Source organism: Peromyscus californicus, unplaced genomic scaffold, assembly GCF_007827085.1.
Source record: "Peromyscus californicus insignis strain IS unplaced genomic scaffold, ASM782708v3 Scaffold_8__1_contigs__length_139910024, whole genome shotgun sequence".
Taxonomy (NCBI): domain Eukaryota; kingdom Metazoa; phylum Chordata; class Mammalia; order Rodentia; family Cricetidae; genus Peromyscus; species Peromyscus californicus.
In genome coordinates, this window is record NW_026294606.1 from 105122288 (window position 1) to 105145013 (window position 22726).

Consider the following 22726-nt stretch of genomic DNA (forward strand, 5'->3'; position numbering starts at 1 on the left):
CAGTTGAAAGCTCACGATGTATAAGACACAGGATCAGAGGTTTTCCAACATCAGCATGCATTCTTGTTCTACAGGAGTATCCCTGCAGGATATATTTATTTATCCTCATTAATCAGATAAGGAAGCTGAGGCTGGGGGGGGGGGGGGCTGGAGAGATGGTTCTGAGGTTAAGAGCCCTGGCTGCTCTTCCAGAGGTCCTGAGTTCAATTCTCAGCAACCACATGGTGGCTCAAAACCATCTGTAAGGAGATCTGGTGCCCTCTTCTGGCCTGCAGGGATACATGCAGGCAGAATACTGTATACATAATAAATAAGTGAAGGAAGGAGGGAAGGAAGGAAGGAAGGAAGGAAGGAGGGAGGGAAGGAAGAGGGAGGGAGGGAGTAAGGAAGGAAGCTGAGGCTCAGGAAAATTGGCTGATGCTGGTGGAGTGCCTTCTCTGCATCTCTGAAAATGAGGCCCCAGTAGAGCTCAAAAGAGGTGGGATGACACTTGGGCTGGTGCCACAGCTGGGCTTCTATGTCCTCAGCTCATTCCCCCCTCTTGACCACCCCTTCCTTCCAGGTCTGGCTAACTCTGCAGTCTGTACCTGGTACAGCGAGGCTTAGATCGCCCTCTAGTGGCCCCAGAGTATATCAACACCTGGAGTCTAGTCTGACCAGCTCAATTGGGAAACTGGTCTTGGAACTAACCATCTTCAGTGGCCCCAGGTTCTACACCACAAGTTCAGGCTGGGGCCCAATCCCTCTGCACGCTTCCCCATCTCAGACACTCCCTTCATCCGTCCATCTCCACGTGCTCCCATGTCTTAGTCATCATCTCCTCACATCCCTCTTTGCCCGTCCTAGGCTTTTTTTTTGGTTTTTCGAGGCAGGGTTTCTCTGTGTAGCTTTGTGCCTTTCCTGGGACTCACTTGGTAGTCCAGGCTGGCCTCGAACTCACAGAGATCCGCCTGGCTCTGCCTCCCGAGTGCTGGGATTAAAGGCGTGCGCCACCACCGCCCGGCATCCGTCCTAGTCTTAACCTCTCCCCCTACTAGGATCCTTGAGAACAGGAGGGCTCACAGGGGTCCACGGACTTCCGTGTCTTTCTCCTGGGTTTTCAGGGCTAGCAATCGTTTCCTACCATCTGAAGCCACGTTCTAAGCCGTCGTGTGGTGACGCTGAGCTGGTCGGTGCCTGATCTCTTACTGTGACCTCCCGTCCAGACTCAGGAGGCAGGGAGACAAGATGCTGAATCTAAGGAAGGGCGACTTCCTGAAATGACCTTCAAGTTCAAAAGACGCTGAGACCAGAAGCTGAGGGAAGACAGAGGCTGGAGAGCCCAACCACGCTCATCTGCAGGACCACCCTTTATCCCCACCATCAGCTTTGGGACATCATTTGGGGACTGCTGATCGGGCAGAAGCAGGGTGAGGACAAGAGCCCAACTCCAAGAGATACAGCTCTGGGTCTGTTTCTTGGTCCCAGTGGAGAAATGGATTCCAGAGGAGACAGGAGGGTAAAGCAAAGGCAGAGCATAAGGCTGAGACCCCGGCAAGTCCCCAGCCAAGCGGCAGCCCAACTGCCCACCTCTATAGCACCCTCATACTTCACACCTCCCTCCTCCCATGCACAGCGCAGAACAGGGCACCTTACAGCATCCAGAATACTTTTATTGCCAAAATCGAGGTACAGCTGGGTCAGCGCCCAGGCGAGGGGCACACCACCCGGGTGAGGGATAGATGCTGGGAATGTGCTTAACAAGGGAAGTCCAGTGCCAGAATCATCATGGGAAGGCAGTGTATGCAGTCCAGCCTGAAAGTGGTTTGGGGACCCCAACCTAAAAGCTGACCCAAGTCTCAACCTACAGTCAGGCTCACTGTCCCTAAGACAGGCCCAGATTCACCAGCCCTGCTGTCCCACAGAGATCGTGCAGCATCCCTGGGGCAAGCAAAAAACCCCTAGCTGGGACGCTATGCTCCTAGCTCTCTCGGGGACCCTTTCAAGTCTCTGGACAAATTCCTGCAAGCTAAAACCCATTCAGCTGCCTGGTGGGAGCACGTGTTGGGCAGGAACTCTACCACCTCTCAACCCTTGTGCCAGCCCAAGTGGGTGGCAGAAAGACCCTACAGCAGGGTGCAATATGGTGGTGGAGTTCTCAAGAAGGCGGCTCAGGGAAGCTCTGAGTAACCACGGTTGTTCCCTTGAGCTCCCTTTCTTCCCAAGTACCCAGCTAGAAGGTCGTGACAGGAGGCCCTGCTCTCCTTAAACTATAGTTCCCAGAACCAAGAGAGCCAGCTGCAGCGGGGGGATCCACATCACAACCAAGGAGCTCAGAAATCCCAGGGCATGGCCACCAGAATTGAGGGGCCCTCTGCTGCCCAATCCAGTACTAGGAGTAGGATGCCGCCAGAGGTGAGAGGTAGGAGCGGAGTCTAAATATCCCAGGAGGAATTATGGAGAACACAACAAACCGCCCTGCCTGCAGGGGTGCTGGACTGCCTCCAGGAAGCCACACTCAGGATATCCACAAGTGAGGTCACAGGGAAGCTAGCAACCCCAGCCAGTAGGCTACCTGAAGCCAGTGTGTGGGAAGGTCACCTGAGGGTCACTGTGGAACCTTCCAGGGCAGGACCTCAGCTCAGTAACATCCCTCACAGTAAGGTTAGGGCCCGAGCTGGGGACTGGGGTGAGGAGTCACTCAAGCCAGCCCACAGAGCCAGTCTGAGGTCTCAAGTCCATCAGTAGCAGCAATCTTTCCATCAAACGTCCTTTGAATCCACACTTCTCTCTTCCTTCTTCACTGCCAGGATACACAGGAAGGCTGAGAAACAGTATTCCCCTGAGGCAGATGCCTCACAGCCTAGGACCTAGGACCTTAAATATTGGTCACGAACTTTACCAGGCTTCTAGGCCATGAAACAGTCAGAGCCCAAGAGCAGCTCCATGGTCCAGCCATCCAGCAGCCCTGCTTGGCACAGGACTCAAGGCTCAAAAAGCACGCGTTTCAGATAAGCCAAGGTGGTGGCATTGGCTAACATCTCAATGTGTTCACTTCCTGGCAGCTCCTGCAATGACACTCGGTGCTCCTGGTGGCTCTGCCAGGCCTGGCACTGCAGGGCATTCTCCACGTTCACAGTGCCGTCACCATCACCAAAGCAGATCTTCGGGTCACGATCGGGAAAGCTCTCGTAGTAGAAAGAGTCCGGTGTGGGGACGCCCGTCCCATAGAGGCAGTGCAGCTCCACCCCAGGTGGCGTCATGGCTGCCACCAGCCCTTCTGTGTCCTGCCGCATGAACCAGCCATCCTCAAATCCAATGTCCCGGAAGAACTGGCGATAGTCCCGGAGTGTGTAGTTAGTTGTGGGTGTGTGCACAAATACCTTCTCAGGTGACCAGGTGTAGTTGTATGGCAGTAGCCAGCTGGTGGAGACAGCGGACCGCTGCTGCTCCCGGATCTTCAGAGGCCCAATAACAGGGATTCGATTGTTGTCTCCTGGAAGGGAAGGGCTCAGATCAACCTGCGCCAAGGGAAGCAAACGATATGGACAGCAGGTTCATCAACCCACCAATGGTCAATACTCCAGAATCTTAGACTGTTGGCCGCCATCATGATCCCCATCTCTGCACCACTGGCTTTTAGTTCTTTTTCTTTTCTTTTTCCTTTCCTACTTTTTTTTTCTGTATGTGGAAAGCATACAACCATATCTTCATGTTCCTTATGTATTTCCACACCAGAGATTCAGCCAGCACTTGCCTCCCCCCTTAAGCTATTTATTATGTTTGCTTATCTATAAAGGGCACCCTGCTCAGCGTTTATCACCTGTGGGCACTAGTCTTATCTAAGGTGAAGCAGCAGGTCAATAGGCCTGGTAGGGGTTTGTTTATTTGTTTGTTTTGTTTGATCACATTGAACTGTATACTTGCCTTTCTTTTCCTAGATCCAGACCAGCATTCAGCCAGTCTGGTTTCATCCCTCCCATCTAAAAGCCTGGGCACTGGCCCAGGAGGCCAGATTTGCTGGAAGCAAGGCAATGGGGTGGAAATCTGCAGCTGGAGTCAGCTCTTCCCATTAGCCAATGAGACTTGTAGGGCCGGAGGCAACTTAGAAAGGAGTTACTACTTGTTCAAGTACTACCATCACCCATTATCCAATACTCTGAAAGCAGCAGCCCTTTTTGGCTGACCCCAGGGTCTCAGCTTTGCCTGCTGCCTCTAGAATCCTCGGGGAAAGGGACCCCCCCCAGGAGTCTGTGGATTTCTCTCTCTCCCACTCCTGGTTTTCTAGGGTTGACAGCAGTTTCCTAACAACCGAGGTAAAGATTTAAGGGGCTTTACAGGAAAGTTTTGAGATGGTCAATGCCTGAAATCTTACCATGACTCCCCATCAAATTCTGAAGGTACCCACATGGCTCCCTGTAGGCCCAGGAACAGCAGAGCATAGGACTGTGATGAATCCTCACTGTATCTAAACGTCTGAGCCATGAGCTCATTGTCCACTCAATTCAGGATCACTACCAGGAGAAATCTTGAACCTGACCTGACTGTAGCGTTCATATGAGCAAGCAGGTCAGGCAGTACCAGTGAGGGTAGGCAGAAAGGGAAAAGTTAGGAACCCTGAGATGGTCCTGGCTCACAGTCCCCCAGTGAGGGGGCCCCAGGGCTACCACTCAGTCATGGTAGAAGGAGGTAGCCTCTTCCTGCACCAGGAGGCCCTGCCCCATGGCTGCAGATGATGGATCCTACAGTCATAAAAACAACTGGAGAAGGACCAAGGGAGGGTTGACTTTCCCAACTGCCAGGCAAGCAGACCCAGCCAGACCCACACCTGCTTCCTCCCTGTACTGCCAGCCCGCAGAGGCAGATGAAACTCATAAACAGGAAATGACTGTCAGCCTTCCTCCTGGGTGGAAAGTGGGGATGGGGTAAGAAAGACTTGAGGGGCTGGAGAGATGGCTCAGAGGTTAAGAGTACTGGCTGCTCTTCCAAAGGTTCTGAGTTCAATTCCCAGCAACCACACTGTGTTTCACAACCATCTGTAATGAGATCTGGTGCCCTCTTCTGGCCTACAGGCATTCATGCAGGCAGAACACTGTATACATAATAAACAAAGATCTTTAAAAAAAAAAAAAAAAGACTTGAGAAGGGACCTCAAAGAACTGTGGGTCAAACCCTTCTGCTAGGTCCTCAGCACTGTGTGTATGTGCACATAAGCAAATACTGTGTGACCAACAGTTACGCCGCTCTACACACAGTATTACAACAGATCACAGAGATTACAAGGACTGTCAACTGGAGGGGAGAGACTAGGATACTATTAGATTTTCTTACATTGCTTTCTTTGGGTGAGTGGTGTTTCAAGACAGGATTTCTCTGTGTGTGGCCCTGGCTGTCCTGGAACTGGCTCTGTAGACCAGGCTGACCTAGAACTCACGGGGATCTGCCTGCCTCTGCCTCCCAAGTGCTGGGAATAGAGGCGTGCACACCACCGCCCCACAATTGTTTTTTTTTTTTTTTTAAAGTGTGTGTGTGAGTGCCACAGTGTGCATGTGGAGGTCAGAAGACAACTCTGGGGGTTGGTTTTCTCCTTCTATCATGTAGGGTTCTGGGGACCGGATTCAGGTCCTCAGACTTGGCAACAAGGGCCTTAGCCTGCTGAGGCTCCTCACCAGCCACAGCATTAGATTTTCTTTTGGAGAAAAAATACTTGTTTTTCTTTTTAATTGATTATTGTGTGCATACGGTATGTGTGAGCACACATGTCATGCCTGTATGTTGAGGTCAGATGACAAATTTGTGGAACTGTTCTGTCCTTACACCTTTATACTGGTTCTGGGGATTGAACGCAGATCGTTGGTCTTACATAGTGAGTTCCTTTAACCACTGAGCCATCCCACTGGGCCCCCCCAAAATGAAATAGAAAGGCACTCTGGAGAAAGAAGGGTGTTAGTCCAGGATGGAGACATGAAGGATGATGGCACAGCATAGACCACAGAAGGAGGAGGCATCCCTGGGAACAACCGCCATCCATGAGGGAGCAGGGAGGGCTTACCTGAGGCCAGGACACGCAAGGTCTTGGCCACGCCCCCCCAGGGCGCACCCAGTGAAATGAAGGCATGGATATACTTGTCCTTCCAGGCCTGAGGCTGCCGCTGCAGGAAGTAGAGCGTGTACATGTTGCCCATGCTGTGGGCGACCAGCACCACGGGGCCCCCATACATCTGGTACATCTCCTCGATCGTCTCTCGGAGGGCCAAGAAGTAGGGCCCATTTTCATCTGCAGGCCAGAGCCAAGCAGGGGGTCAGGCTAGAAGAAGTGTCCTGGGACCTGGACCACTGGCCAATCCACAGGCCAGACCCAGGACTAGGGATGCAGAGAATGTCGGAACCTAAGTAGGAGCACACTAGTTCCCCCCAAAGGTTCATGAAGAGAGGACCAAGAGACTCATTTTGCCCCTCGGTCTTATCCTCTACCCCTGCCAAGCCTCAGAGGGTCCTGGGATGAATGATAGGAAAGGACAAGGCAAGACCAGTCAGAGCTGGTGGCTGTGGCCGCTGCACCGGATGCCAGAGGCCCAGATGGAGGGAGAGCCCAAGGCCTATTAGTGGCTGAGACTACCTTATCCCTGCCTCCTAAGCCCCTCAGGGACAGAAGAGGGGTAGGGGTGGAGGGGATTTCTTACTTGGAGCTCGGCGCCAATCATAGGGAGCCCCTCGGAGATCTTCGCCCCGTGTATAGCCCCAGCCCACAAGGCTCTCTACCATAGTATAGAAATAGGAACCTACAGACAGAAATGCATAGAATTACATAAAATATACGCAGTGTTAGCCACCCACAGCACACCCACAGAGACTGTAACTTCTGTCTCCCTAAGAAGAGGTAAAGGGATCTGTGCCCACAAATCAAGGGCTAATCCTTGAAAGCAATGTAGTACTTCCCACATTCTAGAAACCCAGCAGAGCCCAGAGCCCCCAGCGACATGCCCTGAAGACCCCGAGCTACATACCCACATTCCTTTTGCTGGGGTCTAGGAACTCCAAAGAGAATGTTTCCCCAAAGCCAGGGACACGCACATCCACGCCATCAGGAAACTGGGTGGCCCGAGTTGTTCTGTTGTAAACCAGCCTGCCAGGAGAAGATAACCGGTTGGTAGCTCGGAGGCACCACCGGGCTTAGTATGTCTCAATACCGTCCTGTGACCTTAGCCACACTGCAGTCTCACTCCCTGGTTTGGTCAGAGGTATAGACGGGATGAAAAAGTAACAACGCAGGCTTACAAAACAGAGCTAGCAGGGCGGCGGCGGCGGCGGCGGCGGCGCACGCCTTTAATCCCAGCACTCGGGAGGCAGAGGCAGGTGGAGCTCTGTGAGTTCGAGGCCAGCCTGGGCTACCAAGTGAGTTCCAGGACAGCCAAGACTGTTACACAGAGAAACCCTGTCGCAAAAAAACAAAAGGAAAAAAACCGAAACAAATAGACTTGGGAGGTAGAGTTAGGAAGATTAGGCAGTCAAGGTTATCCTCATTTACATCTAAGTTTGAGGCCAGTCTGGGCTCAAACGATCAAGCAAAAAAAAAAAAAAAAAAACCCAACAGAATAACAAATCTAAATGAGAACTGCACCGAGCCTTACTCCAGACACTAATCACAGGGGCCCCTGCCAGAGCAATCCCCTTCTCCCGGGTCCCCTCACCTAGAATGGGGGTCTTGGACTAGGCAGAAGCAGTACCAGTTCTAGCTATGTCAACACCATACTCGACCTCAGGAGGCAGCCTGCTCTTGTTGGGGCCCATCCCTATGGGTTCAGTGCCTGCCATCCCTCCTACCACATCGGCGCAAAGCCTGTGGTGAGTGGTGCACACATCAGACACGGCCACCTCAGGGCCTGAGCACTGTGGCTGCTGTATAAACGGGCGGGAACCAGGGCGGACAAGGTCCAGAGGAATGACGGGGGCAGGTGGGGAGAAGCAGGAGAACAGCTGTGCTGCAGATCCAGATGGGTCCAGGTGGATCCCGGAGTGCCTCCCGCAAGCCATGCCATCCAAAGAGGAAGGGAATGAACATGACCTGCTCAGGACTCCAGGGGCAGACGGCCTGCCAGCAGCCACAACATCCAGGGCGTGCCCACCAATTCCTAAATGCAGTGGTGGAGACTGCCAGCTTAGGCAGTCCTTGGTTGCTGTGTAACAAACGACCACAGATTCAGCAGCTTCTAACTCGAGACACTATCATTTCATTGCTTCTATGGCTCCAATGAAAAACAGAACCAAACTCAGGGCTGCTTCTGGTGGTCCCGAGTCCTACTCTCATTAAAGATCAGTTACAGAGAGACCTGGAGAGACGGCTCTGTGGTTAAAAACACTTGTTGCTGTTGCAGAGGACCCAGAGTTCAGTTCTCAAGTACCCTCATGGTGATTCACAGCTGTCTATAACTCCAGCTCTAGAGGATTCGTCCACCTCTTCTCCAAAGGTACTGCACACACCTGGTACACAGATACTCAGGCAGGCAGAAAATCCATACACATAAAAAAAAAATTTAGACCAGGCAGTGGTGGTGGTGCACACCTTTAATCCCAGCACTCAGGAGGCAGAGGCAGGTGGATCTCTGTGAGTTCGAGGCTAGCCTGGTCTACAAAAGTGAATTCCAGGACAGCCAGGACTTTTACACAGAGAAACCAAAAAAAATAAAAAAATTTAAAATAGTTAAAAACAGAAAAAAAAAAGCAGTCACAGAAAGCTGACAGGATTGTCAACCCCAACATTGATCTAAATGGCGGGGCCAGGGGCCGCCCTCACCGGCGGATAATCCGCAAAGTGCAGAAAACGCTGGTGGAAAGTCAAGGCAGCTTTGTGCAGGATGAAAATCTAAACAGGTCAGAGGAGCAACCAAGACAAAAAAGCTCCTTTCAACATCAACCTGTGCCTCCTTGGCAGCACCTGAGGCCACGTGTCTCCAGGACAGAAATAGAAATGCAGATCAACAGCCCAGGAATAGCTGCAGTCTCACACACACACACACACACACACACACACACACACACACACACACACACACACACACGAAAAGTCAATGAAGAGGCAGCAGGAACATGCAGGGAAGGGCTGGGTCCCCGGGCGTCAGCTAGCGGGTCTCTGGGAAAAGCTTTTAATTGATGAAGTTCTAATCAGCACCAACATTTCCCAGGCACCAGCTACGTTCTTTGATTCAGCTGAGCTTTTCTTTTTTTTTTTTTTTTAATTTTATTTTTGGTTTTTTTGAGACAGGGTTTCTCTGTGTAGCTTTGGAGACTTTCCTGGAACTCACCCTGTAGCCCAGGGGCCTGCCTCTGCCTCCCGAGTGCTGGGATTAAAGGCGTGTGTCATCAACCCCCAGCAATTTAGCTGAGCTTTTAAGACACTTGTTGTGGGGCAGGCAGTGGGGGTGGGTGGGTGGCACACGCCCTTGATCCCAGCACTCAGGAGGCAGAGGCAGTTAGATTTGAGTTCGAGGCCAGCCTGGTCTACAGAGTGAGTTCCAGGACGGCCAGGAATATCAAGAGACCCTATCTGGGGGGGGAGGGGGGGAACTTGGTGCTCTTGCAGAGGACCTAGGTTCAATTCCCAGCACCCACATGGCAGCTCATAACCATCTGTAACTTCCAGTCCTAGGGGATCTGATGTCCTCTTCTGACTTTCACAGCACCCAGCATACACTACACTTACATATATGCAAGCAAAATACTCATACACATAAAATAATAAAATAAATCTAGAAAAAAAAACAAACCAGAAACATAGTCTCTGCCTTTAGAGATTTCTGTCTGGGAGGGGACATTAGAATAATACAATTCTGAGTTTGAATCATCTCTGTGATTTATCAGCTGAATGAAATAGCTGTAGTCAATTTAATATATAAATTCTTTGAGCTTCCGGATTTCCTTATCTACAAAGCACATTTGTTGTTTTGAATGTTGTGATTCTGGGGATCAAATTCTAAGTCTTATTATGATAGACTAAGTTACACCTTCATCTCCTGTGAAACAGGTTTAAAGATAATACCGGTTCCAAGGACTGCCTCAAGACTAAATTAAATTCATCATTCGGCAATTTTCTTATGGTGCAGCCCTCAAGAGTGTTCTAGTAGAAATCTAGATAGTGTTAGACACTCATTCAAGTGTGCTCTTGACACAATACGCAATCAAGAGACATACACACATGAGAAGACAGGACTGATAAAACACACCTGTGATCCAGCATTCAGGAGGAAGAGCCAAGACTGTCAGTTCCAGCCTGGGCTACACAGTGGACCCTGTCTCACAACCCTTTTTTTATTTAATTGTATGAGTATAACTTTTTTGCCTACATGAACATATGTGCACCACATGCATGCCTGGTGCATGCAGGGGTCAAAGATGGCATCAGATCCCTTGGAACTGAAGTTATAATGGTTGTGAACCACTATGTGAGTTCTGGGACTCGAACTTGGGTTCTCTGCTGTGATTTTATCTACTGGGCCATCTTACCAACCCCTTTTGTGTTGCTGTTTTGTTGGTCTTTGTTGTTGTTACAAGACCTTACCTGGAACTCCCTGTGTACACCAGACTGGCCTTGAACTCAGAGCTCCACCTGCTTTTACCTCCTGAGTATTGGGATTAAAGGCTGCACCACTAACACAGGCTCAAAATCTTTTTATTTTTTTCCTTTAAATTGAGAGAAAGAAGGATAGAGACTTCTGGTATAATACATAGTAAATAGAGTAAACTTTGTATTTTGTTTTAGTTTTGAGACAGGTTCTTGCTAGTCCAGGCTAGCCTCTAACTCAAAATCTACCTTTCTCAGCCCCAAATCTACCTTCCTTAACCTGATAGGGTTATAAGCAACCTCAGGTAATGGGGGTTTTGTGGTTTTTGCTATTGCTGTTGGTTTTGTAAGTAGAACATTCCAAAATAATAAAAATATGGAGCCAGGAGGTGGTGGCTCACGCCTTTAATTCCAGCACTGGGAGGCTGAGGCAGGTGGATCTCTGTGAGTTTGAGGCCAGCCTGGTCTACAGAACAAGTTCCAGGACAGGCTCCAAAGCTACAAAGAGAAACCCTGTCTTGAAAAAAAAAAAAAAATTCATTTAGGGCTAGAGAGATGGCTCAGCAGTTAAGAGCACTGGCTGCTCTTCAAGAGGTCCTGAATTCAATTCCTAGCAACCACATGGTGGCTCACAACCATCTATAGTGAGTGAGATCTGGTGCCCTCTTCTGGCATGTAGGCAGAACACTGTATACATAATAGATAAATAAATCTTAAAAAAAATAAATAAATAAAAATAAAAATATGGGGGGCTGGAGAGATGGCTCAGTGGTTAAGAGCACTGACTGTTCTTCCAGAGGTCCTGAGTTCAATTCCCAGCAACCACATGGTGGCTCACAACCATCTGTAATGAGATCTGGCGCCCTCTTCTGGCCGTGCAGGTATACATGCAGGCAGAATATATATATATAATAAATAGCTAAATCTTTAAAAAAAAAAGTATAATAAATATCTAAATTTTAAAAATAAAATAAAAATAAAAAATAAATAGAAATATGGTATATAAAATTTGGCCTGGTGGTGGTGGCGCACACCTTTAATCCCAGCACTCAGGAGGCAGAGGCAGGTGGATCTCTGTGAGTTCAAGACCACTTGGTCTACAAAGGCAGTTCCAGGACAGCCAGGGCTACACAGAGAAACCCTGTCTCAACAGCCGCCCCCCCCCAAATAAAATAAAATAAAAATAAGAATTGTAAAGTCAGGTGTTTTAGCACATGCGTTTAGTTCCAGGCCAGCCAGGTCTACACAGTAAAATTCTATCTTAAAAACAGAATGTATGGGCTGGAGAGATGGCTTAGAGGTTAAGAGCACTGACTGCTCTTTCAGAGGTCCTGAGTTCAATTCCCAGCAACCACATGGTGGCTCACAACCATCTGTAATGAGAACTGGTGCCCTCTTCTGGCCTGAAGTCATACATGCTGTATACATAAGTAATAAATAAATCTAAAAAAAAAGAAAAAGAATTGATTTAAAAAAATTTAAAAAAACCAGAATGTATAATTTAGTAAATACATAAACCAGCAACTTGGTCACTTATTATTAGCATCAAGTATCATAATATACCCAGCATGGAGGTGCACGCATTTAATCCAGCACTCCATGGCAGGTGGATGGATCTCCATGAGTTTGAGGCCAGCCTGATCTACACAGTTAGTTCCAGCACAGACAGGGCTGCCTAGTAAGACCCTAAATGTATCATAATTCACTGGGTTGACACATCTGAGTAACACTTGCTACAAAGGTTAGACAGGCTACAACAATATAAGGCCATAGGAAATGTTCGGGTGCATTATCTTTTTGTGGGGGCTAAGGATCAAAACTCCCTGTCCTTTTTAAAATCTATGTGCAATGTTTGTATGTTTATGTAAGTATACATTCGATGACACGTGTTCAGGTGCCCATGGAATCCAGCAACCATCAGCTCTCCTGGAGCTGAGGTTATAGGCAGTTGTGAACCACTCAACACTGGTGCTCAGTAGCAACCTGGGCCCGCTGAAAGAGCCATTACTTCAGCCCCCCACTCCATACATGCTAGGCAAGAGCTACACGTCTAGCCCTTTCCCTATACTGAAGGGAGCACCTCCACCTTCACGTAAACTGTTCCTTTTTTCCTTTTTGTTATTTTTGTTTGTTTTTAGATAGGTTCTCACAATACAGCCCTAGGAATTTGCTCTGTATACAGGCTAGCCTTGAACTCTCAGTGATCTCCTTCTGCCTCCAAAACACTGGAATCCCAGGTATGTTCCACAAAGTCTGACTAATCTGCCCTTGAAATCCTAGCTGTTCCAGAGGCTGATGAAGAACTGAAAGTTCAAGGCCAGCCTGATAATTTATAGAGATCCATCTCAAAAAAAAAAAAAAAATTTTTTTTTTCTTTTTGAGACAGTGTCTTTTTATGTAGCCCTGGCCACCTCAGAACTCACTCTGTAGACCAGGCTGGCCTCGAACTCACAGAGATCCATCCATCTACCCTCTGCCTCTTAAAGGTATGCACCACCACAACTGGTTCTCTCAAAAACAAAAAAAAAGGTTTTGTTTTTGTTTATAATTATGTGCATTGGGGTTTTTGCCTACATGTATATTTATGTGAGCATTCGAGATCCCCTGAAACTGGAGTTACAGACAGTTGTGAGCTGCCATGTGGGTGCTGGGAATTGAACCCAGATCCTACAGAAGAGCAGCCAGTGCTCTTAATCTCTGAGGCATCTCTCCAGCCCCACAAAAAAAAATTTTTTTTTGTTTGTTTGGTTTTTTTTTTGGTTTTTCGAGACAGGGTTTCTCTGTGTAGCTTTGCGCCTTTTCCTGGAACTCACTTGGTAGCCCAGGCTGGCCTCGAACTCACAGAGATTCACAGAGATCCTCCTGCCTCTGTCTCCCGAGTGCTGGGATTAAAGACGTGCGCCACCACCGCCCAGCACAAAAAAAGTTTTAAGTTTAATTTTTTTTAATCAAATGTATGTATTTGTTCAATTGTGTGTGGATGTGTGTCACAACATACATGTGGAATTTGTTTTTTAAGAATATGGGTCTGATTCAGCGGCAGCCCAAATTTGGGGCTGGAAAGCAAGTTCCAGGACAGCCAAGGCTACACAGAAAAACCCTGTCTCATATTGCTGGGCAGTGGTGGTGCACGCCTGTAATCCCAGCACTGGAAAGCAGAGGCAGGTGGATCTCTGTGAGTTCGAGGCCAGCCTGGTCTACAGAGTGAATTCCAGGAAAGGCACTAAAACTACATGGAGAAACCCTGTCTCAAAAAACAAAACAAACAAAACAGAGAAACCCTGTCTCAAAAAAAAAAAAGAGAGAGAGAGCAAGAAAAGGAAGATGGGGCTAGTAAGTTGGCTCAGTAGATAAAGATACTTTTCACAAGGCTGAAGACCTAAGACCTGAGAGTTCAATCCCTGGAACCAACATGGTGGGGGCAAAGAATTAATGCTCTCAGATTGTCCCCTGACCTATACACTCATGCCATAACATGTGTACCCACCCTAAATGATGTAATCTTCTTAAATAAATAAATAAATAAATAAATAAATAAATAAAGGAAAGGACATGGGCTAAGAGCACTGGCTGCAACTGGGCAGTGGTGGTGCAGGCCTTTAATCCCAGCACTCGGGAAGCAGAGCCAGCGGATCTCTGTGAGTTCGAGGCCAGCCTGGTCTACAGACTAAGATTCAGGACAAGCACCAAAACTACACAGAGAAACCCTGTCCAAAAAAAAAAAAAAAAAAAGATACTTTGTATAGGCCAGATGCAGTGGTCCAAGCCTTTAGTCCCAGTACTTGGGAGGCAGAGGCAGGTGGATTTCTGTGAGTTCCAGGCCACCCTGTTCTACATAGTGAGTTCCAAGATAGCCAGAGATACATAGTGAGACCCTGCTCTGAAAAAAAGAAACAAGAAGATACATTGTATAGTAATTCCAGTCCTAGGGGATGACACCCTCTTCTGGCTTCTGTGGGCATTACACACTGTCATGCCTGCAGGCAAAACACCCATAAACATAAAATAAAGAGAAACAGTTAACTTCAGTTCCAGTAGATTAATGCCTTCCTCTGACTTCTGCAGGCATGAATGCAGTGCATTTATACACATGCTGGCAAAACAATCATACACATAAAGTAAATAAACCTAAAAATAATTTTTTAAAAAGATACATTGTAGCTGGGCAGTGGTAGCACACGCCTTTAATCCCAGCACTCAGGAGGCAGAGGTAGGCAGATCTCTATGAGTTCAAAGCCAGCCTGGTCTACAGAGTGAGTTATAGAACAGCCCAGGTTACACAGAGAAACCTTGTTTCAAGAAAGAAAAAAAAGATACACTGTATGTATATATATAGATACATAAATATGAAACTGTCAAAAATAAAGGATTTAAAAAAAATCACCAGGACCACCAGTCCATCCAGCTAAAATGTTTACTTTGTATCCTCTGAACGCCACTGATATGTTCACACATGTAGGAAATCAATCTCTTCTGTCTATGTTTGTTTGGGTCTTGCGACCGTGTTTTGCTACTTAACCCTGGCTGGTACCCATTCTGTCGCCCAAGCTGGCTTCAACTGTGACAATTCTCCTGCCTCAGCCCCCTCCCAAATGCTGGGATTATAGATACACCACCATACCCACCTTCTTTCTTGTTGACAAACATGTCTGTGGTTAGTAACCGAAGAGGTTTGGGTTGGTTATAGCATAATATGAAAAGCGCCATGGGCTCAGCAGGTAAAGACACGTGCCACCAAGCCTGAGTTAAGTCTCTGGGACCCACGTGGTCGAAGAAGAGAAACGACTTGTACAAGTTGTCCTCTGAGCTCTATACCCACACCCCTGTATACACAGTCAATCATCAATCAATCAAGTTTTTAAAAAGTGAGATCATAGGACACAAAACAGCTTATAACTGTTTAACCAAAGTAAAAATGGTTAGTTTTTGATCCACCACACTAGTAATGAAATTCAGTTTCTATCAGGAAAAAAATGCCAGGCACTCAGGAGGCAGAGGCAAGTGGATCTCTGTGAGTTCGAGGCCAGCCTGATCTACAGAGTTCCAGGACAGGCTCCAAAGCTACACAGGGAAACCCTATCTTGAAATAACAAACAAACAAAAAAACAGAAAAAAATGCAATCCCTTATATTGAATTCGGTAAACACAGTTCCTTGCCAACATAATTTGGTACTTGGTGAGAGTTAAAGGAAGCACATATGGGGCCTGGAGGGAGGGATGGTGGGAAGATTTTGCATAGGGAAAAAAGTCATTTGTTTGGGGAAGGGTGATTTTTGGAGACAGAGTATAATTCTCCTTCCTTGGCCTCCCAAAGTAATAAGATAACAGGTCCACACCACACTCAGCAAATGCCAGGGGTTTTTTTACTTTGTTTTTTTTTTTTTTTTTTACTTTTATATTTTTTATTTTATGTGCATGAGTGTTTGCCTGAATGTATGGTCTGTGCATGTGTTTGGTGCCCAAAGAAGTCAAAAGAGGGCACCAGATCCTCTGGGACAGAAGTTACAGACAGTTGTGAACCTCCATGCGGGTGCCAGAAACCAAAACCTCTAGGGCAGCAGTTCTCAACCTGTGCATTGAGACCCCAAGGGGTCACATATCAGCTCTTCATTACATTTCATAACAGGAGCGAAATTACAGTTACAAAGTAGCAATAGAATAATTTTATGGTTGAGGGTCACCAAGACATGAGGAACTGTATTAAAGGGTTGCAGCGTTAAGAAGGTTGAGAACCACTGCTCTAGGGTTCTCTGCAAGAGCAGCCAGTGCTCTTAATCACTGAGCCAGCTCAAAAGCCAGGTTTTAAAGGGTGAATGGGAGGGGATTTATCAATTAAGGCTATAAAATCAGAATCCCCATGTGGGAAGATTACAATGTGAAAAGATGCAGACTGATGGCAGGAAGAACAAGCAGCTAGAGAGGCAGGTGTGGCCAAGCCTCAGGCAAAGGAAGGGAGGGAGCCACAATGAGTCTGTGGGCAGGGGCTAGCCAAAACAACCTGAGTCTAGGATGAACTGGAGAAGGGAGACAGGAGCAGCTGCAGCAGCAGCAGAAAGTCATGCCTCTGAGAGTGTACAGCTAGTGCGGACCAGACCAGATCAAGGGCTACAAAGCCTAGAAGAGACGGGTACTTCTGCATCTACTGAGGCATGAGAAGGCCTCTGTAGGCCCCCCAGTGGTCCCCCATCTGTGTGTGCCAGCCCCCACCTGATATTGTCAATCCAGCAGTCAATGATAACAGGCAGAAGCAGCTCAAGGTTCAGCCAGAGTGTGAAGTAGCTGTCCGTCCTCTTGGAGCAAAGGTAGTGTACGACCTTTGGCTTGTCCAGCTTTGCTTCCAGCTGGTTACCCAAATCACCAGGCACTGCAGGAAAAAAAAGACAGGCATAGGTCCGAGCCCTGGCAGGCTGGAGACCCCCAAGAACCTTGCAGTTTGCAAAAGAGCCACCCAGAGTAATGGAGGCCACGGCACATCTTTGTAATTCACTCCCGAAGTGGAGACACAATTCCAGGGCTGGAAAAATCAAAAATAGGGAAATGTGACAGAGAAGCCAGGACACCACCTTCATATAGAAAAGCTACTACTAGCCAGGCATGGTGGTGAATAACAGTCATTCCAGGATTTAGGGGCCTGAGGCCAGAGGATCAATCGAGTGCTAGCACAATCTGGACTATACCCTGAGATCCTGTTTCAAAACAAAAACAAGAGCCACATTAACAGGAAAGAAGCCTGCCAGCAGATACCCTGTGAGGCTTAAAGAGAGGCCTGATCTGATATGCTTGTGGGGAGGCCCGGAGCACTCTCTGTGGTGACGTGTAATAAAAATAACCTCCCTAGATCTTCATTGGAACTTCCTCACAGGCCATTCAGAAAGGGGTTCAAGCCAGTCACTTCCTTGAGAAGCTGTGGTTCCCTTCCCCTGAGTGATGTAAGACGTTAGACCCAAGCTGCGCATGTACAGAATCCTAACACTGAGATCTCAGCCTGGATTGCCCTTACATAGACAGAAGGTTAATGGAACCAGATCACACTCTACCTAGAAGGGATTTTGAGACTTATGGAAATTTTCCAGAACCTCCAAAATTTGGCCAATGCTACAGCCCTGATTAGATATGTACCCTCCAGGCTTAAACCAAGCTAAAAAGAAAATCAAGCAGGGTCTTTTCTACCCCCAAGCAGTGGGACACAAGACAGAGTGCTAGGCCAAGAGTTAAATCTAGAGGTGGTATTCTTACGTTTTTTTGTTGTTTTTTTCAACAAGGTCTTGCTGGTATCAAAAGCATGCTTTCCCTGCCTCCAACCTCCCAGATGCTGGGATTACAGGCTTGTGGGAGGGAGGCCGTGATAACACAGTTGAGAGAAGCTTACAATGGTACCAGCAGGCCCCACCAAAGCCCCTAGGCTTTGCTAAAGACAGGAACCTTCCAGAGGGTAGGTTTTGTGGAAGGCTTTAGCATGCTGGAGAGGTGTGTTACAGAAGGCTGAAGTGCAACAACATGCCATACCAGCCACAGGCCGGGGTGTGACCAAGTTCCAAGCATGACTGGATACCACCTTGTCAATCTCTTTGGTCCACACAGACCCTCGGGCTCTGGCAACACCAAACCCACACTCATTCCTTTAATTCCCAGTATTTAAAGCCCCACAATCTATTTACTCCCCTTAACATTACAAGCCGCATGTACCTCCTATAGGCTACACTCTGGACACTTCAGAGAAACAACTCCTTTTAAAGACCCATAGTCAGCTGGGCAGTAGTGGCACAAAAGTCCCAGAACTCAGGAGGCAGAGGCAGGCGGATCTCTATGAGTTCGAGGCCAGTCTGGCTTACAGAGCAAGTTCCAGGACAGCCAAGAACAGCTAAGGCTACACAGAGAAACCCTGTCTCAAAAAACAAAAACAAACGAAAAAGCCGGGTAGTGGTGGCACACCCCTTTAATCCCAGCACTTGGGAGGCAGAGGCAGGTGAATCTCTGTGAATTTGAGGCTAGCCTAGTCTACAAACAGCCAGGACTGTTTGCTGTGGATGACTGATTCATAGATTGGCCAGTAGCCAGGCAGGAAGTATAGGCGGGACAAGGAGAGAGGAGAATTCTGGGAAGTGGAAGGCTGAGGCGGAGAGACACTGCCAGCCGCCGCCATGAAAAGCGAGATGTAAAGTACTGGAAAGCCCTTATTTACACAGAGAAACCCTGTTTCAAAAAATAAATAAATATAAATATAAATAAATAAATAAACCAAAAAAACTCAAACCCACAGTCACTACGAAAGGCCACTTGGCCTTCCTCCCCAGTGACTTTGAACTCAGCACAGCACACGTCCTTGCCTGAGTGTCACCCCAATGTCTTCACAGAATCGTGGGGAGCAGATGAAGACACCTGCTTCATGATGTGGGTGCAAAAGCAGGACATTCCTGGCATGGGAGACTGCATGACATGCCTGTGAGCTGGACATGTGGACTGGTCACTGTCTCCATCCACCAAAGGGAAAATGAGTGAAAGAGGAAGCCACCAGATACCCCTTGCCCTGGTTGGGCTGTGGCTTCTAAAAATAGCAGATGGCCCCTTCCTGAGAGACTTGCTGCCTGAAATCAAGACAAGAGCTGCACACGGAACTTTTACTTCAAATAACACTGGGAAGGGTCATCTTCATATAAATTTTAAATTCACGTTTACTTAGTGTGTATGTACAAACAGAAGTAAGACAAGCGCACACCACAGCATGCGTGGAGGCTGAGGACAGCTTGCCAGAAATGGTTTCATCTGGGGATGGAACTCGGTCTTCAGGCTTGGTGGCAATCCCCTTTGCCCACTGAGCCCTCTTGCAGGCCCTCTTTATATTCATTTAACAGATGAGAAAACCGAGGCTGAGAGGAACACAATGGTTTGCCTAAGGTCCCATCTCCCTGTCCGGGGTCAATTTTCTGACTTCTGATGCTTCTGCCACTAACTCAGGACCCACACTTTGTGCCTAGGAACAGGAATGGCTCTCTGCAGTCTCTGAGTTACCAGCAGCAGCCCCAATCCTTGAAAAGATGAGCAGGTTGAGGGAGCAGATATTCAGATCCCTGTGGAATCTGAGGCTTCTCTGCTATGATGGATTAACGAGAACAGTTAGTACCAATCGATCCAGGCAAAAATACATGGCAAAGAAGCCAGGCACGCTAGTGCACGCCTTTAATCCCAGCGCTAGGGAGGCAGAGGCAGGTGGATCTCTGTGAGTTCAAAGCCAGCCTGTGATCTATAAAGAGAGGACAGAGCTACAGAGTGAGACTCTGCCTAAAAAAAAAAAAGTAGCCAGGCGGTGGTGGCGCACACATTTAATCCCAGCACTCGGGAAGCAGAGACAGGCAGATATCTGTGAGTTCAAGGCCAGCCTGGGCTACAGAGTGAGTTCCAGGACAGACTCCAAAACTACACAGAGAAACCCTGTCTCGAAAAACCCAAAAAAATTAAAACAAAAAACAAAAAAAGCGGCAAACATGTATGTGGTCATCCCAATGCCAAGGCCCTCATTCTTAGAATTCCTTAGGCTCACTCGTGACTTCACACTGGTCCCCAGGGTAAAGTCCAGATGACCCAAGAAGTCACAAGTTCTACATCATACATGCCTCCCCCCAGTTCCATTCCAACCAGCCTGGAACCATCTTTGAACCAACCCTAGTTCCAGCATGCTCCCAGAGGGCTTCCCAGGCACCCATTCACCCAAGCTGACTCTGTGATTCTCTGTGCTGTTCACCCAGACCTCCTCTCTGAGAGCCATCCTGGAAGCTTGGGAAAAGCAGGGTCAAGTGTGTGCAAATCTCCAAGTGAACCTAGAATTCCCCAGACCATTTCCTGACTTAGAATTCCTAATTTTTGTTTTGTTTTTGAGACAGAATTTCTCTGTGTAGCCCTAGCTGTCCTGGAACTTGTGTTGTAGACCAGGCTGTCCTTGACTCAGAGATAGGCCTACCTCTGCCTCCTGGGATTAAAGTCATGTGCTGCCATGCATAATTGACAATGCCTATTGAGGTTTTCCGGCTACCACTTTGACAATCAACACTATCTTTCTCTGATCTGCAGTATCCCTATTAAAATATTCCAAACAGCCGGGCGGTGGTGGCGCACGCCTGTAATCCCAGCACTCGGGAGGCAGAGCCAGGCGGATCTCTGTGAGTTCGAGGCCAGCCTGGGCTACCAAGTGAGTTCCAGGAAAAGGCACAAAGCTACACAGAGAAACCCTGTCTCGAAAAAAACCAAAAAAAAAAAAAAAAAAAAAAAAATTCCAAACAGGCAGACGTGGTGACACACGCCTTTAATCTCAACACTTTGGAGGGAAAGAGAAACAGATCTCTGTGAGTTTGAGGCCAGCCTGGTTTACAAAGTAAATTCCAGAACCGTCAGAGCTGTTACACAGAGAAACCCTGTCTTGAAAAGTCAAAAAAAAAAAAAAAAATTCACAGCAGAAATGCATGTTCCAGCAGAATAAGTATGTAACATATGCATGTCTCTGTTCTCAGGAGTCCTGGCTGGCCACTGAAACATTAGCTTAAGATGAGCGGCAAGTCAAGTCCAAGATTCCCAAAGATTTTATCCTGGCCTATTAGCATAAGGAAACACTGTTGATTCTTGTTCAGCTGCCAGGTCTAGGACCAAAGAGTGAATAGGCAGGGAATTGCACCCGGCCTCAACACCACTTGGAGTAACTAGGTCTTGTAGGGGAGGGCGTAGAGCATGCTCTCCGACTCCCTAACACCTGTTCATGGCTGTTGTCCCAACCCTTTCCTCTGTCTTCCCTTCCCTTAGCCGTCCTTTCTCCATTCCGCCTTCTCCCCCAAAGTCAATGCCATGCATTCCATAATCTGAGAGCAAAGGGAAATTATCTCGGTGGCCAGCAAAGACAGAACTTGCTACCAGCCATGCCCTGAGAAATACAGAAGGGTGAGAGCCTTCTAGGCAGACTCAGACCAATTCTGAGACTATTTAGGAGCCCTCTGGAGTAGGGTTGAACTGCCTCAGTCTTTCCAGATAAGAAATGGGGGCATGTTGAGGCAAGGTTTGGAGCTGATGCAGATAGGTGGAGTGGGAAATCCGACAGTATCTTTTTTCCCTTGCTCTCATATTTTAGAGGGTGGCTGACCACACCCATGCCCAGTATGAAGGGAGGTGGGTTAACCGACCCGACCCAGGTTAAGAGACCCAAACGCTCTGGGCATCGTACTTAAAGCAGATGCACAACAGGGAAGTCAGCCCATCCGACCCTGACTGCACTGGATCCTGCAGTACCCACCCACCGTCCCGCCGCACGCAAGTCTCACCCAGCACCACCGGGGGGTGACGTTGGGCCGGGAACGCCAGGTCTGCTAGCATCATTAACAGAAGCAGGGGCACCAGGAGGCCACTCCGGAGCTGGGTCGCGCGACAAGTGAGGAGATGGCGATCCATGGCGTGAGACTGGCAGCAGGTCCGAGGGACTGCTTTAGTGATAGGGGATCGTGCCTAGGCCGGGGCCGAAGCGTAGCTCTTAACCCCACCGCTCCCAGCCACTAGCCAATTAGGACCCGCCTCTTGCTAAGGCTCTGCCAATTGGAACTCTCCGCCAGGAGCGTTCCTCCCACTCAAGCTCACCACCCGTCCTTGCCCACCCCTGGGCTTGCTGCTAGACTGTGCTGAGCGCCGAACGCATCGATCGACGGATGGGCACCGCCTGGCTCCAAGCTATCCTTCTGCCACTAGACAACCCCACCTCACTGTGTAGCCTACACAGTCCTTGATACCCTAGCCCTCCTACACTCGAGGGACCGAAAAGAGGTCGAGTCAAAAGAGGTCCATCATTTGCTGTGACTGAGCAACCTCTCTAAAAGCAAGGAAAGAGGAAGTGAGCCCTTGAGAGTTCGTTCGTTTTGGGAACTCAGGTGACCAGCAGCTGACCAGGACCTTGGTACAGCCTTCACCCCGGCATCCCCAGGGGCATCCAGTTTTGGCCGCCCATGCCCAGAGAACTTCTACTGTCTGCCTTCTGGGTAGAAATGCAGGTGGGACCCAAGAACTAGGTCCGGGAGGAGCTAGCTCAGCCTGTTCCAAATGAAGGGTCTGTCACTCGGTTTGTAAGTGCGGCACACGGATTAGAATTGGAAGTGGTCTAATATTGTTTCCCCTGCCAAGAACGGGGCTCGGGAGCTTGCCTTGGCACTTTACCCCCTGTCC

At 48.4% G+C, this 22726-nt stretch overlaps 1 protein-coding gene across 2 annotated transcripts; it reads right to left on the reverse strand.

The window, feature by feature from the left end:
• Positions 1–1631: 1631 nt before the first annotated feature.
• Positions 1632–22073, reverse strand: Pla2g15 (phospholipase A2 group XV). 2 transcript variants are annotated; one of them, XM_052728602.1, is made up of 6 exons: positions 21838–22070; positions 16745–16901; positions 6987–7105; positions 6663–6761; positions 6032–6256; positions 1632–3475 (listed from the first exon to the last, which is right to left on the reverse strand). In XM_052728602.1, the coding sequence occupies exons 1-6, from the start codon at positions 21962–21964 to the stop codon at positions 2964–2966; spliced, it is 1239 nt and encodes a 412-aa protein (XP_052584562.1). In that variant the 5' UTR covers positions 21965–22070; the 3' UTR covers positions 1632–2963. The 2 variants fall into 2 exon arrangements, with proteins under 2 accessions (XP_052584562.1, XP_052584563.1); XM_052728603.1 differs by having other exon boundaries at positions 3253–3475; positions 6032–6131; positions 21838–22073.
• Between the last annotated feature and the right edge of the window lie 653 nt (positions 22074–22726).

Bases quoted from the DNA above. Each gene is read 5' to 3' on its own strand.
- Pla2g15 (XM_052728602.1), bottom strand. From the start codon at position 21,964: ATGGATCGCCATCTCCTCACTTGTCGCGCGACCCAGCTCCGGAGTGGC. The intron at 7,106-16,744 runs GTGGGGGCTGGC...TTCTCCTGGCAG, and splicing joins TGCTGGATTGACAATATCAG to GCTGGTTTACAACAGAACAA. The intron at 6,762-6,986 runs GTATGTAGCTCG...TTCTGTCTGTAG, and splicing joins CCCCAGCAAAAGGAATGTGG to GTTCCTATTTCTATACTATG.